This window comes from Bos grunniens, chromosome 21, assembly GCF_055505025.1.
Source record: "Bos grunniens cultivar Pamir isolate PY7600 chromosome 21, Bosgru_T2T1.0, whole genome shotgun sequence".
Lineage (NCBI taxonomy): Eukaryota > Metazoa > Chordata > Mammalia > Artiodactyla > Bovidae > Bos > Bos grunniens.
In genome coordinates this window covers 15,322,823-15,342,299 of record NC_141185.1, presented here as the reverse complement: position 1 = coordinate 15,342,299, position 19,477 = coordinate 15,322,823, and the positions used below count along the sequence as shown (strand labels likewise).

At 38.9% G+C, this 19,477-nt stretch overlaps 1 protein-coding gene across 12 annotated transcripts in view; it reads right to left on the bottom strand.

Moving 5' to 3' along the window:
* The window catches only part of TP53BP1 (tumor protein p53 binding protein 1), a 90,516-nt gene that overhangs the window by 16,906 nt on the left and 54,133 nt on the right, over nt 1–19,477 (bottom strand). For 9 of the 12 annotated variants that reach the window (XM_086363280.1, XM_086363278.1, XM_086363284.1 and 6 more), the window contains 5 exons: nt 19,248–19,451; nt 16,129–16,186; nt 14,078–14,170; nt 8,630–9,113; nt 4,968–5,120 (listed from right to left, as the gene is read on the bottom strand). In XM_086363280.1, the coding sequence (XP_086219406.1) occupies nt 4,968–5,120; nt 8,630–9,113; nt 14,078–14,170; nt 16,129–16,186; nt 19,248–19,451 (992 nt within the window). The remainder of the gene's footprint in view (nt 1–4,967; nt 5,121–8,629; nt 9,114–14,077; nt 14,171–16,128; nt 16,187–19,247; nt 19,452–19,477) is intronic. The other 3 variants (XM_086363281.1, XM_086363287.1, XM_086363286.1) reach the window with 1 other exon arrangement.

The following is a 19,477-nucleotide window of genomic DNA, read 5'->3' as shown; positions in this document are numbered from 1 at the left end:
TGAGACGGCGGGGGGGGTGGTACACACTCACGATAAAATCAAACCTCATACCTACCGGGTAGGTGACCCACAGACTGGAGAAAGGTAATACCAAAGAAGTTCTCCCACTGTTGTGAAATTTCTGAACCCCACGTCAGGCTTCCCAGCCTGGGGATCCAACAAAGGGACTGGGAAACCCCAGGGAATCTGACCTTGAAGGCCAGTGGGATTTGATTATAAAGACTTCCACAGGACTGGAGGAACAGAGACGCCAGCCTTAGAGAGCACAAACAAACCCTTGTGTGCATCAAGGCTCAGAGCAAAGGAGCAGTGAGCCCAAACTGAACCAGAACTACCTGGTGGTGTGGCGGGGTCTCCTATGGAGGCAGGGTCAGCAGGGGGCTCACCACAGGGACAGGGGGGACTGGCAGCAGCTGTCTGGGAAGGTCTCCTTTGGCATAAACCCCCTTGGAGGTCGCCATTAACCCTACCATAGAGTCCAAGGCTGGGTCACCTCAGGACAAACATCTATCAGGGAGGAAACTCAACCCCACCCATCAGCAGATAACTGGATTAAAGCTTTACTGAACAAGGCCCTGCCCACCAGAGCAAGACTCAAGTGTTCCAACCACCAGTCCCTCCCATCAGGAAGCTTACACAGGCCTCTTAGCCTCCGCCATCAGAGGACAGACAGAAAGGCAAGAACCACCACAATCACACAGCGAGTAAAACAAAACCACATTACAGAAAGTTAATCAGCATGAAAAAGCAGAAAGTTATGTCCCAGATGAAGGGACAAGGTAAAACCCCAGAAAAACAAATGAAGTGGAGATAGGCAATGCTCCAGAAAAAGAACTCAGAATAATGATAGTGAATATGATTCAGGATCTCAGAAAAAGAATGGAGGCAAAGATTGAAGAGATGCAAGAAATGTTTACCAAAGACCTAGAAAGAAAGTGAAGTCGCTCAGTTGTGTCCAACTCTTTGCAACCCCATGGACTGTAGCCCACCAGGCTCCTCCATCCATGGAATTTTCCAGGGAAGAGTACTGGAGTGGGTTGCCATTTCCTTCTCCAGGGGATCTTCCCGACCCAGGGATCGAACCCGAGGCTCCCACATTGTAGGCAGAGACGCTTTACCATCTGAGCCACCAGGGAAGCCTAAAGATCTAGAAGAACTAAAGAAAAAACAAACAGAAAATAATACACCAGAAGGAATCAATAGCAGAATAACTAAGGCAGAAGAACAGATAAATGATCTGGAGGACAGAAAGGTGGAAATGACTGCCACAGAATAGAATATAGAAAAAGGAATGAAAAGCAGTGAAGAGAGCCTAAGAGACCTCTGGGACAACATTCAATGAACCAATATTCGCATTATACAGGTCCCAGAAGGAGAAGAGAAAGAAAGGACCAGAGGAAAATATTTGAGGAAATAATAGATGGAAACTTCCCAAACATGGGAAAGGAAACAAACAAACCAAGTCCAAGAAGCACAGAGTCCCAAGCAGGATAAACCCAAGGAGAAACACACTGAGACACACAGTAATCAAATGGACAAAAATTAAAGACAGAGATAAATATTAAAAGCAACAATGGAAAAATGACAAATAACATACAAGCGACCTCCCACCAGGCTATCAGCTGGTTTCTAAACAGAAACTCTACAAGCCAGAGGGGAAAGGTATGATATATTTAAAGTGATGAAGGGGAAAAACCTACAACCAAGAAGACTCTACCCAGCAAGACTCTCTTTCAGATTTGATGAAAAAATCAAAAGCTTTCCAGACAAGCAAAGTTAAGAGAATCCAGCACCACCAAACCAGCTTTATAACAAATGCTAAAGGAACTTCTCTAGGCAAGAAACACAAGAGAAGGAAAAGACCTACAGAAAATAAACCCCAAACAATTAAGAAAACAGTAATAGGATCATACATATTGATAATTACCTTAAATGTAAATGGATTAAATGCACCAACCAAAAGACATAGACTGGCTGAGCAGATGAAAACATGTGCATGTATGCATTTCCACTTACCACATCACTTCTGCTTGACCTCCCCCCCAAATTGTATGTAATTATATTTACAGTTAATCATGTTCCCATTGGAGAAGGCAATGGCACCCCACTCCAGTACTCTTGCCTGGAAAATCCCATGGACGGAGGAGCCTGGTAGGCTGCAGTCCATGGGGTCGCTAAGAGTCAGACACGACTGACCGACTTCACTTTCACTTTTCACTTTCATGCATTGGAGAAGGAAATGGCAACCCACTCCAGTGTTCTTGCCTGGAGAATCCCAGGGACGGGCAGCCTGGTGGGCTGCTGTCTATGGGGTCGCAAAGAGTTGGACATGACTGAAGTGACTTAGTAGCAGCAGCATGTTCCCATTATGGCTTTCAACTGTAATTATATTTTTTATAATTATCTTTTGATTGTGAAAAATAATAAACATCTTTTACTATTGTGATTATGTAACTATTACTCACCTCATATCACTGTATCATGATTGGTCAACAGAAAAATTATGTAATTCTGTATCACCTAAACTACCATTTAATAGAAAAACCTGTAATCACTTTTTAAAACCCATATGCATATCAGAATTACCTTGAAATTTTTTGAAAACTACAAATATCCAGGTATTGCTTTTTTTTATTGGCCAGAGGTCCAGATATATTTCTAATGAGCAGCCATGTTTAAAAACAACTGGACTATATGAGGATCTTTTACTTTTATCTAGTTTGTTTCACTTTTTCTATTTCATATTTAGTGCTCTCATTTCATTCAGTTTATGTTTTCCAATTTCTCCATCTTCTTTTTTTGATGTTCTTTCTCAAGCCTTTATCAAGCACAGCAGCTTTTGTATACATATATGTAATATATATATTTTACAAAATGTATGAATTTTTGCCTAACTAAAAACTTTATGACATTTTGATTCCACTTGTTTGATTTAGTATGACTAGAATGCTAGATTTCAAATTAAAAAAATAGATCTACAACAAGCAACAAAGGTTTACTGTATAGTACAGAGAACCTAGTCAGTATCCTGTAATAACCTATAATGGAAAATAATTTCAAAAATAACATATGTGTATATGTATACCTGAAACACACACACACAAAAGAATTCTATTTTCTGAAACTTAGTAATGTTTATCTTCTTGCCAATTTTTCTAAATGTCCTATGGACATCTAATAACAATGCATGAGATACAAAATTTTAAATATATTTCTGTAGGATATGCTTAATATAAATTAAATATATATTTAAATTATTGACATTAAAGATGCTCTTATTCTTATTTTTTTGCACTTGATAAAATACTCTCAGAGACATGTCAATATATCTGTGATTATACATCTCTCTTCCCTTGTACTTCTTCTGATATTCGCTTTACGTGTCTTTCTTTGTTGTAAAAGTGTCTAATGGTTTATGATGTCTATCTTCTTTGTGAAATTGTACCTTTTATCATTAAAAACATTCATCTTTGTTTCATTTAAAATAAATTTTTTAAAAATTGAAGGTAAACCAGCATTTTAAAAGAAATATTTTTGGCATCTGGTGTATAATAAAGAATATAAGACAATTTCTCAAACTAAAATTAAACACTTTGACATGAGAGCCATAATGGCCCATTAATGAACAGCAGCAATAATATGTTCCACTTAAACTATTTACCAGTTTAATTCTCCCAGAGAACAATCTCCTATATGGCTAGCTGCCAGAATTAAAGAAAAGTGCTTGACTAAGGAATAAAATAGCTATGCCTCTTGTCAATCAGTAAAATGGTTCCTGGAGGAACTTCCCCAGTGTTCCAGGGGTTAAGAATCCACCTGCCAGTGCAGGGGACATAGGTTCCAACCCTGATCCTGAAGGATCCCACAGGCTACAGAGCAACAAAGCCTGCAAGCCACACCTGAGGCCACACTGTAGAGCCCTTAAGCTGCACCTACTGAAGCCCGCACGCCCTAGAGCCCACGCTCTGCAATAAGAGAAACCACCACACCAAAGAGCAGCCTCCACATGCCGCAACCAGAGAAAGCCCACGAGCGGCAACAAAGACCCCGTGCATCACATAGATGAATACTGAAAGAGTAAAACATAATATTTTATCATCGTATGTACCAAGATATTAACATACGTGGGCTTCCCTGGTAGCTTAGTGGTAAAAAAAAAATCCACCTACCAATGCAGATGGGTTCAATTCCTGGATCAGGAAGACCCCCTGGGGAAGGAAATGGCAACCCACTCCAGTATTCTTGCCTGGGAAATTTCATGGACAGAGGAGCCTAGCAGGCTACAGTCCGTGTGGTTGCACAAGAGTCAAACATGACTAAGCAATTAAATAAAAACGTTAACATATGTACCGGATATTAACATATATACCAAGAAAAAAAGTGCCAGATCTTTAATTCTAGAAAATCTAACCTCAGCCACTGTTAGATCTAAACAAAGTCAGCATACAACACTGTCCACTGTATCAGTCAATAAACATCAATATTCTGCTGACACTGGGAATGAGTTCATAGTGAATTCTACTAAAAAATAAAGGTATACTTCCTACTAACAGGCTCATAACCACACATGGATGGAGACCAAGATCAATGAGTAAAAAATGGTAACGTGAGAAAACAGTAAGAAACAATGAGAAAATACATGCTGCTAAGCAGGAGATTCTAAACTTCATTAGTTTCAAGGATTAAAAATAACACATAAAATCTTTATACATGACAGATTTACCACTTTGTTCTCTATACATATGGAAAGCATAATGGGACTGGTTAAATGACTGACCAAAGATCAGACAGCAAACCCATGGTTGGGAAAAACAGAACTCTAACCCAGTTCTTATATCTTTTTCACAGGAGGAGGAAGGAAAACGAAGCGTTAGCAGCTAGCTACACAGGGAAGAGGGATGGAGGCGGAAAACCAGGTAATTTTTCTATTGAAAGAAATCTGCCACATAGACCCAAGTATGTATTACCTCAGTTACTTTTCTTTCTACTTCTGTTCCATCCACGTAATACACGTCTGTGATGACACGAGTGACAAGTGTGCGGACCTCACGGATTGTTCTCATGTGGCGATGCAAGACGTGGCCGTGCGGGGGCTGAGGCATATCAAACTCTTCCTCCCCCTACGACAGAAAACAGAGAGCACAGGCCTGAGTCTCACGGCAAACTGGCAGGCTCACAAGTCAACTTCTTCACGACGAGCACTGTTCAGAGGGTCCATGAATCTCGTGTGATGGGATTTTCCAGCTGCTCTGTTTCTATTCACTTATGGCTAACACTAGACATGGGCCAGCTGTCTAGTGAGAGGAGTTTATATCGGTTTCACCTAAAAACCTATTTCAGTCTAAATCAAAATCATAACATCTAGCACTTATATCTAGGATTTTTAAGTGAAATTTTGATCCCCTAAAAGCACGTTAGAGATTGTAATCCTTCTGATTCTGTTGCTGACTTATCAGCATACAATTTACACTTGCAAGAGGTCTTCAAATAAAAGGAAGGCATTCTTTAGAACTTTATATAAAACAGAATAAGATCTGAAAATCTCAGTGTAGTCTGTTTTTCCTGCATTAGTAAGTGAAAACTATGGTATATTTATTCCTGGAGCAAGACACATTGATTTCTCCTAGAATTAAGTATGAAATATTTAATGTATTCCAAATAATAGACTGTAACTAAAGAGTTGAGCTAGTGTCCACAAATAGAGGACATTAGCAAATTAGGATTTTGTATCTAGTTGTATCATAAAGAATAGTCAGCTACATAGTTTAAATGAGACCCTACATTTTTATGACAACTATTACATACATGTTTTCTCATAACATCTGTATCACATTTATCCACATCCACAACCCCACCCCTTCTGCCCCACAGCTCTATAACTGTGAAAGGAAATGCATGCTTTTTTCTCCCACCCGATTTCCCCTACAGTAGACTGATACTACTTTCTGCAATCAGTGTCAAGGTCAGTGTCAGCATCAAGTGTCTTTCAGGAGAGTTATATGCACCACCACATAAGGGCGAGCCTGGTTTTTCATTGCAGTGTGGCAATATTTTACCTAAAGTAATTTACCTGAAGAATTCCCAGTCCAACTTCATGTTAGGGTGAAATATCTATGAAAATTATACAAATAAAGTGCATGGAAACTTACTCAACCAATTCCTTAAAATAATTCTGTCCATACAAACAACTCTGGTTAATGAATGGTCAAGGTACTGGTCTGTCACACACCAGTCACCAGGGTGCCCCTGCATAAGAACCACAGCAGCCTGGACCTGCTAGCTGCACACACGGTGATTAGACCCTCGATCACAGAAGTCTAAAAGCTTTTGGTGTGCTTTACGTATATCCTTAAAATGCAGCCAAAAGCCTCCCTGTAGTCTTCCATTACAACAGCCAGGTAAATGATCACATCAAGAGAAATACCTAAATAAACATAGAGTCTGATAGAGTAAGAAAGAAGAGAAGGGAAAGAAGGCGGATAAAAAGAAAGTTATGCTTACTCTCTTCAAATAATATTCTGAAAAGTTTCTGTAAAGATACGTAACTTGAGGATCTTGTTATAATTAAGGGAAGATAAAATGAAAATAAAGCCACACTTTCACTTCACAGAAAACCTGGCTCCAGGCCCACCTGACACGCAAATGGAAATTTAAGGAATGTCAAAGGTAGGCTGCCTATGCTTTTCTCTGAGACTGACCTGAATCCTACCCAGACTGCAGGAGATAAAAAAAGCACCAACATTCAGAAGATGTCCATACAGCCTTATCATTTTCTAATCACTCTTCAAAAGATGGCATACCAATCCCAATTTCTGTTACAGTACCCATCATCTATATTTTTTTATTGTGGTAAAATATACTTAATATAAAAATTACTGACTTTAACCACTTTTAAATAGACAGTTTGTAGCATTATGTACATTCACACTTTCACAAACATCACTGTATCCATTTCTCCATAACTTTTTATCTTTCCCAACTGAAACTCTGTACCCATTCACTATTCACTTTCGAGCACTTTTCTTTGCTTGGCAGGAGGAACAAGCTTTTAAATGTGCTGTTTCACGCTGCATGACATAGCAGTAGTATAGCGTAAGTAATGGTTGTGTTGCGAACAGCTGCAGTAGTGGTATTTAAAACAATAATCAATAGGTTGTAGCAGCAGCTATATACTGAGCATTTACTGTGTGCCACACCCAGCACTAAGGGCTTTGCAAACTTCATCTCATTCAACTTTCAAGACATCTAGATGACGTCTGACTCCAAAGCCTGGGCCTTAACTAACGTTCTGGCTCACTCACTGGCTCCTCACTGTCACGACACAGGAGCAGGAATTATTTCCCTAGCTGACAGAGGGAGAATCTGAGGAAGTAAAGAAAGACACAGTCTAGTGGCACTCATGTGATTGCTGTCTTTGAGATACAAGTTTTAACCCTTGTTATAAAGGCAGAGAAACCAAATTATTATGTGGCAGAATATAAGCACTTTAAGGGTAAAATAAACAGCTGCAAAATAGGCTCTGATGTGCTACAGCTCCAAAAGGCTATGTTATTTTGAATCTGTATGAATTGATAAGGTCTTAGGTCTCAGAGTGTTAGTATAAAAGGCTAATATAAACAGAATTTTTGGAGAGGCACAGATAAACAGAACAAGACTACACAAGCTATGATTAAAAAATAGAAAAGCAACATAGCATAATGAAAAGAATACCGCTTCTGAAGTCAGATATGCTGAGTTCAAATTCCAGTTCTGCCACCTACTGATGGCAAAATCTTGGGCAAGTTACTTAACCTCTCTTCAGCTTGGTTTCTTTACCTGTGAAATGGGAATAACAATACCAACCTCATGGGTTGTCTTGAGCACAGTGCTGATATACTGTAGGTGTTCAATAAATAGGAACTACATTATTTTTATAAAACAAACAACCTGGACCATTCAAATGAGAGGTACCTCACTAGTAAAGCTTTCCTAGGCAGATTTCAAGTGATGATGCTCTACTGAAAAGGCGATTTAACCATGGTTACTAATGAAATTTTATGAACTTACCCCCTCAATTTTCACGAGTTCCTACACACCCCTACTCTATTTCTAAAAACCTGTTCCTGCAGTCTCACATTCATCAGCCCCAAAACTTTTGCTCCCACTGTATGTACTCTTAGCTGCTTTCTGCAGTCCCTGGTTACCTGGGAACTTTCCCTGTTACTGCTGTTTCCAATACTGTGATACACTATCCTTCACACTTCTTCTACTCCTTCCGGGAACCACAGTGAAATCAACTTGGGGGAGAAGCAACTGGCTCTGATGGTTATAAAGGAGAATGAAAAATGGCAGAAGACTGAATGTAGAAAAATACCACAGGACCCAAACTACACTCCCGGCTTTCTCATCCCGTAAAGACCTACTTGACAAACTCTAGCACCAAAGACTGCAGGAATAGTCTTTGGCTATAGCTACTCATAATTTCCACCACCCTGTCTCTTATCCTGGATAAACTGTTTTTGTCTTTTAACCACTGGTCTGTATAAAACGGTCAAGAATTATTGTTAAGTAGAAGCAGCACAACTTAAATCCTCTGGGAATCCAGAAAGGTGAGAACAGGGCCCCTGAGGTACCCTACGTGTGCTCTCACCTGGCTGTGGAGCGACTCTGTATCATCCCCAGGAGCACTGACTGCTCTCTCACCAGTCCCCTTCTCCGTCTGAACTGTGGCGTCTTGTCTTCCAGAGTTCTGGTCCACTGTACTGGTCCCTTGTTCACACACATTCTGTACAGTCTGAGTTGCTGCTGAAACAGTTTCTGGGACCCACAGGGAATGTTCTATAGTCTGGATCCCTACGTTATTTTGGCTGGGCCTTTCGATCAAGGCCTTACTAGGTTTCTCCTGACTGGTACTCCATGCTCCTTTCTGGCCTTCTGGCGTATCTATCTCCATTGCTTCCCCTTGAGGACTGGATGGCTCCTGTGTGGCCATCTGCTGGGAGATAGGAGCAGCAGGCTCTTTGACAGGACTACTGGGCTTCATGGGCTGTTGACTCTGCCTGGTCCCTTGGTCACCTTCGAACTTTCCCTTCTCCTCGTCGTCTTGAGTACTCGGAAAATGGAGCAAGTTTCCCCTGTAAATGAAGCACATAAAGAAACCGTGTTTTAAAAAAAAAAACAAAAAAACCTATCAAGTAAGTGTGTGTGTCTGTCAAGGGGGAAACCATAATTTCATGATCTGAGAAATGTAGGGATGGGTGAAAATAAGGTGACCAGGTGTATCACCTTACAAGATTTCTCATCATAATTTCATTCCTGTGAAAAAATAATGGTACACAGGATTAGTCCACTATGACAGTAAAATAGCCACAAAATTTCTCCACTCCATTAGCTACGAACTCTGAAACCTGACACAGGAAAATAAGGTCAACAAAAGATGTAAACCATTATTGAAGCCATAGACAATGAGGGCAATTTAGGGATCTACTTTAAAAGAGATCAAGTAGGTTAAGACGTCTCATTTGGCTTTATTGATGGTTCTAACATTCCTTAAATGACTCCCAGCATTCTAGATACTGTTCATTACCCTCTTGACTAATAATTTTAGGAAAAGAAACCCAATCTTATCATATCAAAAACCCAAACAACCCAATCAAAAAGTAGGAAAAAGACCTAAGCAGACATTTCTCCAAAGAAGACATACAGATGGCTAATAAACAGCTGAAAAGATGCTAAACATTATTCATTACTAGAGAAATGCAAATCAAAACTACAATGAGATATCACCTTACACCAGTCAGAATGGCCAACATCAAAAAATCTACAAACAACAAATGCTAGAGACGGTGTGGAGAAATGGGAACCCTCTTGCACTGTTGGTGGGAATGTAAATTGACACAGCCACTATGGAGAACAGTGTGGAGATTCCTTAGAAAATTAGGAATAAAACTACCATATGGACCCAGCAATCCTACTACTAGGCATACACCCTGAGGAAGCCAAAACTGAAAAAGAAACGTGCACCCCAATGTTCACTGCAGCACTATTTCCAATAGCTAGAACATGGAAGCAACCTAGATGCCCAATGACAGATGAACGGATACAGAGGCTGTGATACGTACATACAATGGAATATTAGTCAGCCATAAAAAGGAACACATTTGAGTCAGTTCTAAGAACACATTTGAGTATGATGAACCTAGAGCCTATTATACAGAGTGAGTTAAGTCAGAAAGAGAAAAATAAATATTGTATATTAATCCATATATGTGGAATCCAGAAAGGTGGTACTGATGAAATTATTTGCAGGGCAGCAGTGGAGACACAGACATAGAGAATAGACTTACGGACACGGGGTGGGGGGAGGAAGGAGAGGATGGGCTGTACAGAGGCAGCAACACGGAAACTTTCATTACCATATGTAAAACAGATAGCCAATGGAATTTGCTGTATGACTCAGGGAACTCAGACTGGGGCTCTGTAACAACCTAGAGGGGTGGGATGGGGAGGGAGATGGAAGGGAGGGGACATATGTATACCTATGGCTGATTCAAGTTGATGTTAGGCAGAAACTAACACAATTCTGTAAAGCAGTATCCTTCAATTAAAACACAAGTTTAAAATCAAAAAACAATAAATAAATCACAAGTTCAGTGAGTTACTGTACCATGAAAAACTACATACTAATGTATTTTTAGATTGCATTAAATATACAGTAACCACAGGCTTCCCTGGTGGCTCAGTGGTAAAGAATCCCCCTGCAATGCAGTGGACACAGGTTCTATTCCTGGTCCAGAAAGATCCCACATGCTGTGCAGCAACTAAGCCCATGAGCCACAACTACTGAAGCCTGGGCACCTAGAGCCCATGCTCCACAACTAGAGAAGCCACTGCAATAAGCAGCCCACACACGTAAGCGTAGCCCCTGCTGACCGCAACTAGAGAGCCCGTGAGCAGCAACAAAGACCATACGCACACACGCACGCATACGTGCGAGCACATACACCAGATTAAGGGCTTTCCTCGTGGCTCAGACAGTAAGAATCTGGTTGCAATGCAGGAGACCTGGGTTCAATCTTTGGGTTGGAAAGATCCACCGCCAGCACAAAGACAAAAAGAATCCATTCTGAACTAATCATGGAAAGACATCTGGAATGTTTCAGGCTGCCATGTCTGACAAAGCATAAACTGAGATATACCCAGAAGATAAATTCAGGGTGACGAACGGTCTAGAAACTATGTATCTTGCTGCTGTTAAGTGGTTGGCCACAGAAAGACAGAGCTAGCCATCTAGACAGAAAAAGCTGTCTCCAACTTGGGAGGAGCTCTCACCCTAAGAAGCTGAAGAGACCTGGGAAGACAGAAAAAGGAAGCATGAAGAGTTCTTTAGGGCATGCTCTGCATCTTGGAGAAGAAAGGAAAAAGGAGACATTTCTGAGGTTTCTATCTTGTATAGCACAGCTTACCACAACAGGAGACCAAAGCAGGGTTTACAAGAGAGTTCTGGCCAGAGAGCCTGGAATATTCAATGCAATTGGTTGTTAAGAGCTTGGGTCCTATCTGTCAGGAACCTCAACTGAATGAGGATATACGGCCCCGTGAAGAACAGGTAAGAGTAAAATCACCAGAAGACTGATGAGTAACACCAATCTGGTTTATAAGTGATCACACATACAAATTACTTAGCAGAGTGCTAGATACACAGCAGATGCTCAATCAGTATTGGTTGCATAAGACAAAGCATGGACCGAATACACATTTGAATCTTTAAGACATCTAACGTATCAACACCTAAGCAATAATAAAAGTGAGCCAAAAGCTAGAAGGGACAGGATTTGATTTACCATTTTAAGAATTCTATTGTTCCCACCCTTAAACAAGCCTAGACATTTTACCTCAGTTCAGTTCAGTCGCTCAGTCATGTCCGACTCTTTGCGACCCCATGAACATGTAGCACACCAGGCCTCCCTGTCCATCACCAACTCCCGGAGTCCACCCAAAGCCATGTCCATTGAGTCGGTGATGCCATCCAACCATCTCATCCTCTGTCATGCCCTTCTCCTCCTGCCCTCAATCTTTCCCAGCATCAGGGTCTTTACAAATGAGTCAGTTCTTTGCATCAGGTGGCCAAAGTACTGGAGTTTCAGCTTCAACATCAGTCCTACCAATGAACACCCAGGACTGATCTCCTTTAGGATGGACTGGTTGGATCTCCTTGCAGTCCAAGGGACTCTCAAGAGTCTTCTCCAACACCACACTTCAAAAGCATCAATTCTTCAGCACTCAGCTTTCTTTTTTTTTTTTTTTAAGCACTCAGCTTTCTTTATAGTCCAACTCTCATATCCATACATGACTACTGGAAAAACCATTTTCCCTCAGAAACTATTTAGGGCATAACTTCTGAATATAATTTCAGTTTTAAAACAAAGCTTCATTTTATTTTTGACATTTTAATTCCTAACTTGAAAAATAACAGGCTGCCTTTTCCCCCAAAACTGTTAATCAGAACAATTCCTATCTCTCTAAAGACTAAAGGTATCTCATTGCAACAGCAGCAACATTCAGCAGATTCCAGTCAAATATCAGATTTTTGCTACTTCTCTTTCTTGTGTTAGCATCAAATAAAAAATGTGCAAATCAAACTTTCCTCCAAGAAACATCTATCACAAAGATGTATATATCCCACAAAACACTGAAGAAGGAAATTTTAGCACCAGAAAAGAGACAGACAAAAGAAACTCAATAATTTTAAGAAGGACCACACTTCCTTTTCTTCATTAGATTAGGCTACACAATTCTACTCTGGTCACTATATGTTAGGTTTGGAAACTGATGCCAAAAAATAGCGAATTTTAGCAGAAAAAGCCTGGGTAAAATTCATCCAAAGTGAAATATGGAAGAATTAACCTCCATATTTAATAAACGTTTAACCATTCTGTTCTGAGCGTAGGTAGGTCTGCCGGAGGGGACCTGGAATCAAGATCACCTGAATTCTCAGGCCCTTCTTCCATCAAGGTTAAACAACAATCATCAGCATCCTATTCTATTATAAACCATCTAATAAAACAGGAAGGCAATACAATGCAATCAATAAGTTTCCTAATTGCTGGGCCAAGACCACACTACTTTTGAAAACATACAAGGTGGTACTTTAGTTTCCTGATACAACAAAGGATGTGATCACAACAAAGGATGTGATCTGGACTATCTGATTCCCAAGAATACCAACAAGTTCACATGTAATCATCAGAATGTTTAGTAAAAGCACTGATGTGCTTCTCTTCAATATTTCTACCAATAAGGAACACAGAAATTATGTTGCAGGGAATTAGGACTCGAGTGCCAAGAGTCTAGGTTCAATCTCTGGTTGGAGAACTAAGACCGCCCGGCAGGTTACAAACAGCCAAAAAAAAAAAAAGTTACAAATAACACTATTAAGAATATAGCTGATGACAATACATTATTCTAGTCCCTAATTACAAATTACTGAATTCTAGAGATATAAGATTCCTAATGAAGATACAAACTTATTCCACTGCCATTACTTATTTCTCCTACACATATTAAATATAAGAACCACATATTCCAAACAAGATACTTTTCTAATACAGAAGAAATACTTTGTAACTCAAAAAATTTTTCCAAGCTTCATAGCTGGTCTAAGAGATAATGGAGTAAAGAAATTATTGGAAAACTTTAATTGCATCAAGCCTGATAAACTTTAAATTTGAGCTGTCAAACATCCCATTTTGCTGTATGGGAAACTAATGGAAAATAAAAATTCTGTTAAAAGTAAACATGTTCAAAACTAAGTAAAAGAGAATCTTAGAAATTCAGGATGATATATTTTTATAAGTTATGAAGACTGAATAATTTTAAATTGATAAAACTAGCAGATAAAGACAAAAATCTATTTATGAAATATTTAATAAAACTTTTCATTACATCTCATTTATAAATCTACCTAGAATATGTCACAGTCCCTCAAATAAAACAGTAAGCTCAAGTTCACAAAACAGTAGCAGTATATTCTAGATTTTGTTACCAATCATTTTGTGAATCCATATAGCCCAAAAGACGCTATGAAAATAATGCTCGCCTGATGGGTGCAGAGGAGGAATTCTGACTTCGAGCCGCATCCTCTTGCCCGGCTTCACAGACACAGCTAAACACAGACATGGTCTTCTGGGAACTAAGAAATAAATTAAAGCAATACACTGTATTAACTGTGAAAGGAAAAGTACCTCTGAAAATTATCCTTTTAGGTACAGAGAGAATAAAATTCTTTCTCTGAATATGAAAAATCTGAATACCAAATATTTGATGACATTAGGAATCAATGGCAATTTTAAAAGCATGATAATAGTACTGTGGTTAAGTTGAAATTAAAGATTTCTTATCTTTTAGAGACAGCATTGAAATATTTAAAGATAAAAATGATACAATGCTAGAATTAGCTTTAAAAAAATCAAGTGGAGTGGAGAGTGTGGGAAGCATTTATAAATGAATCAAGACTAGCTGTAAGTTGTTAATTTTTGACCCTGGGTGATGAATTCATGGCAGTTCATGATACTATTCTCTTTACTTCTGTATATTCATGAAATCTTCAATAATGAAATGTGAGAGAGAGACAAGATGGAAGCAAGTAATCTGAACAGTGTCCAGCTACAGACAACACTTAAAAACAGAGTGGTACTGCTTCACCTAAACACAGAGATAGCATTTAAAATACTCTAACAGAGTCCATCACCGACTTGATGGACATGAGTTTGAGCAAGCTCTGGGAGTTGATGGGCAGGGAAGCCTGGCGTGCTGCAGTCCCATGGGGTCGCAAAGAGTCGGACACAATTGAACGATTGAATTGAAAGGAACAGAGCTTACTTTAAACGATTACTTATGGTGAACCCAGTGGTAAAGTCAAAGATTCTTAAAATCTGGATTCTCCTATATAAAATTTGCTTCAAAACAGTATCAGTGACTCTCATTCTGTGATCCTCCAATCCAACCCTCTGCCTCAGGCTTTTCTCTATTTTTCCATCCCTACATTCCACCCAAAGGGTCCAGAAAGTTTCAGCAGCATATACTGTTCCCTCTTAACAAGTACATGTACAAAGTGATAACAAGTTGTGCTGGATTTTAACAATTTTGTTAAAACTGAAAGATCAAGTATAAATTCCATTTTCTTCAACACAACATTAAAGAGTCTTCAACTAACAAGGAGTCAAAGGTACTTATCTTTCAAATTAAATATGTAAAATACCAGAAAATAATTACTCTCTCTATACAAAGATTGACACAAATCAAAGGATTCAGATGGATCACTTACAACTGAGGATCAAATTTAGTCCAAAGACAACTTAGTCAACAACAATTTTAGATGACCCACCAAGCAGGAAATTTTATTTTTAAAAATTTATATTTTCTCTTTACAAATTTAAAGATTTCGCAACAGTAAGTCTGCATGGTAATGACTGGCTGGAAATGAATACGGGCTACCCTCCTTTAAAACGAGACACACGATCGGTTGGCCATCGTCGTCAACATTTCACGCTCTTGCACCTAGACTGCTTTACTTATTTATAGCACGTGTCTAGACTGATTTAAGAATCCTCACCTATACTTCAACAACCACTGCTGGTATTTTCATACTGGATGACTCACACAAGAAACCAATGAAACAATTCTATTCTCACGGCCACCAGATGGCAAAGCTTACCACCAGAGCCTCAGGATGGGGTCATATTCAAACTATGACAGCATCCGTGACAAAGCGAAAACAACAGGACGGTAGCTAATTTGGCACCAGAAAAGAACACGGCCTGAGGCTTGGGCTGGCGAGGGCAGACCTCAGGAAGAATAAGGTCTATGGCTACCTCTGTTAGCTTCCTGTTTCCTCACCAAAGAAAAAAGGCACTCTCACATGAACGAAAGGACGAAAGGGAAACACCATTAAATATCTTAGTTCTAAATATAGCCAAAGCTTTATTAAAGTATTAATAAGAAAGCCTACGGTTAGATTCAACACACTGCTACATGGTTTATGCTCAAGTTTTGTTTCAAATTTTTTTCCTTTCTTGATAAATTATCTTCCCCTCATTACCAGTGGCTTTGTATATTAAACTCCTCTAAATAGCAACCAGCTCTGGTTACCTGGCAACAGCCTCAGCAACAGCAGTAGATCCATTTTTCCTTTCACCAGCTGCTGGCTCTGAATAAAAACAAAAGAAAGGAAAGAGAAACAGAACTCAGTATCACACCTTAAGACCTCTTAAAAACCTGTTCAGCCCCAATGATACTCTAAAATAATGCTTGAATTTCTGAAGCTATTGAAGGCCTCTTTTCACTATGACATTGAAAAAAATCATAAAAATAAAAACCTGATCTACTAGTATTTGCAACAAATAATAAAAAGGAAATGAGTAAGAATAAAAAGTGAACATGAAAAGATTTCTTAAAATTTAATGACATGTCTTTCTCACTTCCACTGATTTTCTTTCAAACTCCCTACAGAAGACTACTCAGTTTCTCCAGAAATACAATATAATGAATTACTAAGAAGATTTAAAAACGAAAATGAAATTTCTGAATTACCTCTTCTAAGTAAAAAAATCATGTAGTAAAAAAAAAATTCTATTTAAAAATTTCAAAACAAATTTAAAGAAACTTCTGAGAAAGTTTATAAGTGTGAAACTAACACAACATTGTAATTCATCTCTACTTCAATAAAATGTTTTTAAAAAGAAAAAACTTTAGTAATTATGCAGGAAAATTGCACAAATTTTAAATAGTGTTAAGAGAACCCACACACAGAAGATACTCAAATTCTTTCCAAAGAGCTTTTGGGACAGATATTTGAAAAATAAGAAAGAACCTGTAGTAAAAAATTAAAGGTCATACTGAAAAGAATTCCATGTTCTCAAAGCAATGCCACAGGATTAAAATGTGTTCATTTACCATTAATTCTAGCCTTAGAAAAAATAATAAATACTTTAAAACATTTCTAAAACAGTCATAACCCAATATAATTTGAATAGTTCGTCAAGGAGGCAGCTGAAGCTTGGTGGTCAGAGGCCTGGCTCTGCAACAGAAACCTGGCTCAGGCCCTGGCTCCAGCACTTAGCAGTCCAAGCTGGGGATAAACTTCATTTTGAGTCAGTTTCCTCAAAATAGGACCAACCCAGGGACTCCCTGGGGGTCTAGTGGTTAAGACTGCACTTCCACTGCTGTGGACTGGGGTTCAACCCCTGGTCTGGAAACTAATATCCCACAAGCTACACGACCAACCCTCATAGGTTTGTTGTGAGGATAAAATGGGGAAAACTATTAGTATGGTACCTGATTATCAGGAAAGGTAGTAAAATTTACTAATATGGTCATCTTTAACATTTAGCTCCATTTAAGGTCTTCCCAATTTTAACTTCAAATCTAAAGAATCAAAGCTATCGTGTACTCTCTTACTAAGTCCTATCTGATTTCAGAGAAGATGACAATAATGATGAAAATGTTATACTTTATTTCTACTGAGGTTCTAAATTTTCAAATCAATAAGCACTGAGAAGCAGAACTGCACTCTAATTCAGAACCAGACTTCTGGTTCTTGGAACTACTTTGAATTCAGGCTACTTCATTTACTAGCTGTGTGACTCTAGGGAACAAGCTCAACCTTTCTGTGCCTCAGTTTCCTTACCTATAAAATGAGGATAACAACAGGATCTACTTTACAGGTTTGTTATCAGCTTTAATGAGCTGTACATGTATGGCATATATATGTGGCATATAATAAGAACTCAAAATACAGAGCTAAAATTTCTTTTCTTCAATCTCATAGAATCAGAGTTCTTATCAGGTCCACCCACTCTATCTGCAGTCTCTGAAAACTCCCCTTTCATCTCTCTCTCTCAAGAATCTCATTTTTAACCCATTTCCCCTTTGGAAATTTCCTTTCAATCTCTAAACCTCCTTAGGTATCCCTCAGCCTGAAAAAAAAAAACAAACCTCCTTCAGTTCTATATTCCCCTCTAACTTGCTGTTATTTTCTCTTCCTTTCTTACCTCAACTTCTCAAAAGTAAAATACATTTGCTGCCTCTTCTCCTCCCCTTTACTCCTCAATTACTGTCAGGACAGGTCCCACCCAACCACTGTACTGAAATAGTTCTTTCTAGAGTCACCCAATGAATCCTAACTGCCAAGTCTAATGTACATTTCCAGATATATCTTTCTAGACCTCACTTCGGCATGTGACATTTTAACTCTCCTCCTCACAGGCTTCCATGGCTTTATACTCTCCTAGCCCTCTTATCTAGGAATATTTCTTATCTAAGATAAGGAATATTCTCCTTATCTAGAGTAATATTCCTTTACAATCTCCTTGATAAAACTTTTTCCTCTCCTAACTCTATTAAATCCCATTTAGAGTCAGATGGATCTGACTGAAACTCCTGCTCCACCTCTTACCAATTACTGTAACAGTAGGTTTAAAACCTCTCTTAGTCTCAGTTTTCTCATCAACAAAATGGAAATAAGATCTACTACAGAGTGCTATCATGAAAACAAAATGTGGATGTAAAGTCATTCTATATTTTTTCTTGTATTATTTCCATATTTAACTGGTCCCAAGATCCCCTCTATTCTGCTATTTATCTCTCAAATTCATCCCCTCATCTCTGAACCACTACTAATGATCCCACTTCCTGGTTAAAGACTGCATTTGCCAGGCAGCAGAACAGAAAATGGGCAAGGAAAGGAATGATGCACAGATTTTTCAAACAATCAACTGATCCTTTAAAAGAAGCAAATCTGACCGTATTACTCCCCGGCTTAAAATTCTTCAGCTTTTCAGCATGATGTAAAAGGCCTTCCAGAATCCAGTCCTGACTTTGCAGCCATTCCCTTGTACCTTCTCTGTATTCCAGCCATACCAAACAACTTGCAATTAATGTGGGAAAGTCAACTTAAACCTACAACCTGAATCCACAATCCTACATTTTCTAGTCACTTCTGAACTCAAACATTTCTGACTATGAAAACCAATTACTTTATATAGACACAAGTTTAATACAGAGATACAAGCAGTACCATAGAGATTATAAAATGGAGCATCTTCAGTAACATGACAGTGACTAGCAAAAACAAAGAATTAAAATTCATGAGAATAAGACTTTACAAATAACATTTCCAGAAGTTTCAATCATTAAAACCAGAAGAAAAAAAATAATTCCAGAAGATCTGGAGCCACTAGTTACCCAAGATTAACATAAATAAAACTTACTTTCCAGGCTAAACTGCAAAGACTCTTCACTTGCCTCAGTCTCAGGACTGACCAATTTCATTCTCAGACACAACTGATCACCCATTTCTGGGGCAGCCCCAGAATCTCCTTTTTCATTCCCAGGTATGGGATCGTTGGTCTCCACCATGCTTTCTGACATGACATCACTGGTTGTTATGGTGCTTTCTGGATAGTTGCTAATACCTGAAAGAAGGGAGGCAGGGGGAAGA